We start from the raw sequence: 6,500 nt of genomic DNA, 5'->3' as shown, positions 1-6,500 counted from the left end.
TAGTTATTAATATTGATAATAATATATAAAATAGATAGAGTTGTTGAAGGAATGAGAAAAATAAAAAAAAGAAGAGGGAGGAGGAGATAACTCTTTAATTTTGGAGGAAAAGATTTAATTTCAATGCAATGAAAAAGTGACATGTGTCACATTTTGATTGTAAAATTAGTAAAGAGGAAAAAAGAATTCTTTAATTTTAGAAAAAAAAGATTTAATTTCAATTACAATAAGAGAGTGACACGTGACATATTTTAATTGTAAATTAAATAACATGCATCATAGAATTCACGAGTAATATTTTGCAATCGTAAAGATGTGGATGGCCTAAGAAAAGCTAAAGAAGGCACTAAGGCGGTAGAGTCAAAATCATTGAACTAAAGTTTTTGACCGAATTGAATATAACATGATAACGTGGCGACTGGATTAACATTTATTATACGTCGCATTCAGCTTCGACCGTATGAATATTATAAATTTGCTGTTTGTTATGTATTTATTTATTTTTATATGGATTTCATACATATTTTTGTAGTAAACTAGCTAACAGTTAAAACAATTAAATTCCTTTTCTAGAAAAATAACGATTTTTTTATAATAAAATAATTATTTTTTTTTGTAAACACAAAACATTAGGTACAGGAATATTTTTATACTTACTCATTTTTTCGATTATACCCATTAAAAAATCTATGATTATAAATGTAAATTTACTTTAATTATATTATTTATAGAATTTTATCATATTATTTATAATAAATTATTATAAAATATGATTTTTTTAAATCATATTATTTCTAGGTTTAAAACATAAATGTTATCTTCTTTTATACAAATAATTACTGATAATTAACTTTTAATATATCCATATATATATATAGGCCTGCTACACATACAAGCAAAAACGAGTTACAAGCTTTACAAGTTTGGCCCAGTCCAAAAAGAATTCACGCGCATGAAGAGGGATTGAATGGAGCGTAACATTCACGCGCTCCCACTCAAAACGGTTACGTTCTCTTTGAGTAATGGCAGACTCTTCCACTTCTTCCACTTCTCAAAGCAATTCGAAGAAAACGCAACCCTTCCGTTTTCGAGCGAAAATCGAAAATCAAAATATACAACTCGTTGCTAACCTTCGAAACCTCCATCAACACACCATCAAACTCTCCATCAAGAATCTCCAGCGAAAACAAAGCAACAATACTCAAGGTACGTTACATGACGATTCCTGTATATTTTTCAGATTACGAACTATGTTTTACTTTTCTTCTACGTTGTTGTTCTAGGGTTTACTGTTATTCTTGCTTCTTTGTTACACTGTTCTTCTACGTTGTTGTTCTAGGTTCTCCTGTTATTCTTGTTGTTCTAGATCTTCTGGTAACTGATTTTTGGGGGTATATTCCGTAGATTGGGGGGGTGTATATTGCTTGACCTTGTAATGTTGCTTGATATTGAAGCATGTTTGAGTGATACCTGACTGATATATATGGATGTATCTGAATCATATCTATGGGTGTATCTCACTGTTATCAATGGGTATATCTGAATCATATCTATGGGTGTATCTTACTGTTATCAATGGGTATATCTGAATCATATATATGGGTGTATCTTACTGATATTTTTGGGTGTATCTGACTCATATATATAGGTGTATCTTACTGATGTCTTTGGGTGTATTTTTCATTTCAGAGAAAATGGCAGCAAGAAACCAAACAAAAGACCTTAAGTGTGCCACACATCTCCTAAGTGATAAATTCAGAAACATGACTGAGGAGAAGAAGGCAATTGTGAGGGATCTAGGATTCGGTGGGTTGATGCACATCCCACCACTAAGGGTGCATCACCAACTGTTAAGGGAGCTGGCAAACAACTTCAAACTTGGGGAGAACAGACTGGAAACAGGATATGGTTCTTTCAAAATAACCCCAAGAAAGATAGGTCATGCGCTTGGCATCAATGCAACAGGTAACTAGCTCAAAATTATAGGTGTATATTAAGTTGATGCTTGGGTGTATTTAAGGTTGATGCTTGGGTGTATTTGAACCGACTTTGATACTTTGTTGTTTTCCTTTTTGTAGGAAATCTGTTTCCTCAGAAAGTCGAGTATAAGAAACTTTCTGAGGATGACAAAATAATTTTTAGAAGATTCCAGGGTAAGACCCTCAAAAGTCTTACTGATGAGATGATGGATATCGGCGTTGGTAATGAAGAGGAACGCCTAATGTTCAAGAGGATTTTCATCCTCTATATACAGATGGCGTTCCTTTTGTCAACGACAATAAACAAAATCTCGCCTGTGCACCTGGCCCCAATTTTTGAGATGGACAGCATCTCGGAGCGAAACTGGGGGGGCCATGTTTTTACCTTCATCGTCAAGGGCATCACAGACTACAAGGAGAAAAAGAAGAAGGCAATTGATGGCTGCCTCTTTGCCCTGATGATAATATACTTTCATCTTTCAGAAAACAAAGGCAAGAAGAGGGCTGAAAGACCACCAAAATCATGGATTGCCAACTGGAGTAAGGAGCAGTTGGTCGAAAGAATGAATGCAGAAACAGAGAAAATTTTGGTAAGTTGAACATAATATGTTGGGTGTATATTTATTTATCTGAATGCTGCTAAATAAATTATCTGATGTTTCAGAGGATTGTAAACATGGCGCAAACAAGAGAGAAAATGAAAAAATAAAGAAAACAGAAAAAAAATAAGAAATCAAGAAAACAAAAAAAGGAAGGCAAGTTCAACATTGTCTTCGAAGGAAGAAACAACTACTGACAGTGACAGTTTTACCTCTGAGTCTGAGACTCAAGAAGACTCAGAGGATTCAGCAAGAAAACACCCCAGCAAAAAGGGGAAAAAGTAAGTACCATACTTGGGTGTAATTTCTTTTTCGAGTTGAGTGTATTTTGTGGAACCATTTGGGTGTATTTTGTTGATCAAGTTGGGTGTATGTAGTTTATTAAGCTGGGTGTATTTCGTTTGCTGCGTTGGGTGTATATTGTCCATTCAGTAGGGTGTATCTTGTGCATTCATTTCGGTGTATTTTATATCTTTAGTATGTTCTAAATAATGATTGTTTGCCTTACAGAATGGACTCCAGAAAAAGAAAGAAGAGTCAAGAGGAGTCAGATTCTGATTCAGAATCTGAATCTGAATCAAGTGATGAGTAATATTTTGAAATTATTACTCCTTTCTTTTGGCTTCATTATAAAGATTTCATGTATTAACTGAAGTGTCTCTTATTAACTTATAGAAGCGAAAAATCATCACCGGCGGAGAAGGAAAAGAAAAAGAAAAAGACAAAAACAACACCAAAAAAGTAAGCACTTCTTTGGATAAATATTCTGTGATAAAATTACTTTTTTATTTCTGATTCATACTTTTTTTTTCCACCCAGAACACAATCAAAAAAGAAAAAAGTTATTGTTGAGCATTCATCCCCTGAAGAAGATCAATACTTTGATGGGTACAGTACCTCGTTAGCTATATTACCGTCTATCATCGTAATTATTTTTGTTAACATCTTCTTTTATAAATGTAGTGAGAGATATGAAATATCAAGTGAAGAACTAGATGAATTGCTAAGGGGAAACGTTGAAAAATCTGCTGCAGAGGGGTATATCTTGTTGGGGTGTCTATTTCAGATTTTGGTGTGTTCTCTTTGCTAATAATTGTTTCTTGTTTCGTAGGGAGAACCAAGCTGACCTGCGATCGACAGAAGGTCGCTATGTCTCCTCTGAAACGTAAGAAGCTTTATTTAATAAAGTCTTGTTATCATGATTTGGGTGTATTTTGTGGAACCATTTGGGTGTATTTTGTTGATCAAGTTGGGTGTATGTTGTTTATTAAGTTGGGATATTTCGTTTGTTGTGTTCGGTGTATATTGTCCATTCGATTGGTTGTATCTTGTGCATTCATTTGGGTGTATTTTATACCTGTATCTTATTTTGTCTAAATAACATGAAATCTGTTTAGAATACCGGCTGTGAACTTGGGAAATGATGATCCTTCCTCTCAAGGATGCACAGAACAGAGTAGTGTAAACCAGCCGTCAGAGAGCATGTAATTTCTCTTTCAGATAACCGTTACTTTTGTTCTTCTATTAACTTCTACTTCTAATTCTATATATATATTTTTTAGAAAAAAAAGCCCTTTATTATTTTATTCAAGAAAAAAAAGGCAGGAAAAAAAAGCAAAAACTGCAAGTATGTAAGTTCTCATAAAACAAAGCCTGTCTTCTTTTTGAATTGTTCGGGTGTATTTTTTGACTTTCTTTGGGTGTATTTTAGGTTGAGTCCGGCTGATTCGAATATGATGGTTGTGAGGGAACAGACACCGTCTGATGCGCTTGCAATGTGAGTTTTCTAAGAATATTTTAACCTTATAACCTTATTATTTTCAAAGGCGTTGTTAACCTTTCATTTTTCTTCTTGTTTAGAGTCCCGATTCAAGTTTTTGTGCCGGCGTCCCAAACAACCACTGTGCCGGAACTTCAAGAAACACCTGAGACAGATTTTGAACCAACCCCTCCGCTACAGATTGAAGGAACTACAGAAACGTAAGAAATAGTATTGGGTGTATATTTGTTTAGAGTTTGGGTGTATATTTGCTAACAGTTTGGGTGTATATTGTTCCTGATTAGTTTTTTTTTACGCCATGATTAATTTTGTGTAACTGTGCAGCACTCCTGAACCCCCCCAACAACTTCAAGAAACCACACCCACGCTTCCCCCAGCTCCATCTAAAATGTAAGTACATCAGACTAAAATCAATCTTTGCTTATGATCCGTATATTCTTACTCTTATAATACGTTATACATGATGACGCAGTCATCCAGCCGCAGAAGACGTTGCTGCCCTGATGATGATGGCACGGACAGCATCCTATGTTCCTAAAACAGATCCAGTGCCATCATTCAGCCTTGGGTTGACTAATTCAAGCCAGGAGGGAGCGTCAACGCAGGAGACAGAAAGGACAAAATCTCCAGAAGCTACAAATTTGCTAGAACAATTAGACGATTTGGTACAAAAAATAGCAAGCAGTGCGGCGAAAGAAAAAAGTAAAAGTCCACAAATTCAAAGGGAGACTAGGGGAGATAGTTCTGGGAAGTTTGAAACTCCTGAGGGAATAAATCAGATTACGGATGATATGAAAGAAAAGTGCTACATCTGGGGGACACGACTGAAGACTTACGCAGATGGCAGTACTGACGAGTATGACCACATCTGCACTCTGATGGCGCAAGATAACATTAATGTTTTACACCAAAGTTTACTGCAATGTTTATTAACGTAAATTGATTTTGGCATATATTTCTAGATTGTATCTGCCATGTGCCACATCCTCAACCGGAAAAATGATAAAAGGTTTCAAGAACAAGTATACTGTCTGCCCCCCCGATATTGTGGTAAGTTGTGTAGTCATTTGGGTGTATTTAAAGTATTTACTTGGGTGTATTTTTAGTATTTCATTTTTTGTTTCGCAATTGTTGCAGAGCATGGCCCTTTCGAAGCACCCAAAGGGGGAATTCATATCACCGAAAACCAATAAAGAATTCAGGGTGGAAGACTACCCGAGTTTTATTCCCTTCATAGATGCAAAAAAAAAATAACTTCTCATCCATATGTAAGTTTTCATTTGCTAAATTTGTTAGTATCGTTCTTTACTTATATGCTAAATAAAATAACACACTGTTGAAATGTGGCAATCCTTCAGATTTTTGCACCTGTTTGCTACTCGGGCCATTGGTGGTTATGGGTGATTGATACAACAAAGCGGAGATGTCGTATACTTGACCCGCTACACAAGAAAGCTCCAAGCGATGAGAGAAAGCAGCTTAATAAATTCACTGTAAGTTGCCTCTGTGTTCTTTACTTTAATAGATAGGTTATTTCAGTTCAATATAAGGTGTATGTATGTTTTGCTTTGGGTGTAATTATGTTCTCTTTTGGGTGTAATTTCTTTGTCGGGTTGGGTGTATTTTGTGTGTATGTTGTTTATCAAGTTGGGTGTATGTTGTTTATCAAGTTGGGTGTATTTCGTTAGTTGTGTTGGGTGTATATTGTCTATTCAATTGGTTGTATCTTGTGTATTCATTCGGGTGTATTACTGATTTGTTTTGGTATTTAAGGGATATGTATTTTCAAGATTGAGAGCATATGCTGGCGGGGAACCTCTGCAGAAAGACGAGAAGGAGAAGGAAATTAAAGCATCATATGTTAAAATATCAGGCCAAAAATCAAGGTATAAATTTGTGACTCTGAACATTAAACTTTCCTAAATGAGATTTGTAATTTATTTTCTTCGTTTTCAGCTATGACTGCGGTATCTACGTTATGAAGTGGCTTGAGTTAATTGAGCCGGAAAACATTAAAAAGGGGAAGTATGAATGGGATAATTGGAAACAGGTAACTGTCTTTAGAACTATATAACTCTGTATTACTTTACTGAATTAATATTGCTGTTTAAACAGAATATACTTTTTAATTGTAGGAGGAGG

General features: G+C 35.1%; 1 protein-coding gene across 1 annotated transcript; it reads left to right on the top strand.

Annotated features, from left to right (window-relative positions):
- On the top strand, positions 1,694-5,551 carry LOC110266881. Its single transcript, XM_021111925.1, has 9 exons — positions 1,694-1,965; positions 2,079-2,569; positions 2,759-2,859; positions 3,542-3,616; positions 4,439-4,558; positions 4,683-4,748; positions 4,831-5,257; positions 5,321-5,408; positions 5,496-5,551. The coding sequence occupies exons 1-9, from the start codon at positions 1,695-1,697 to the stop codon at positions 5,549-5,551; spliced, it is 1,695 nt and encodes a 564-aa protein (XP_020967584.1). The 5' UTR covers position 1,694.

Source organism: Arachis ipaensis, chromosome B09 (assembly GCF_000816755.2).
Source record: "Arachis ipaensis cultivar K30076 chromosome B09, Araip1.1, whole genome shotgun sequence".
In the NCBI taxonomy this organism is placed as follows: Eukaryota; Viridiplantae; Streptophyta; class Magnoliopsida; order Fabales; family Fabaceae; genus Arachis; species Arachis ipaensis.
This window is presented reverse-complemented; position numbering and strand designations above follow the sequence as displayed.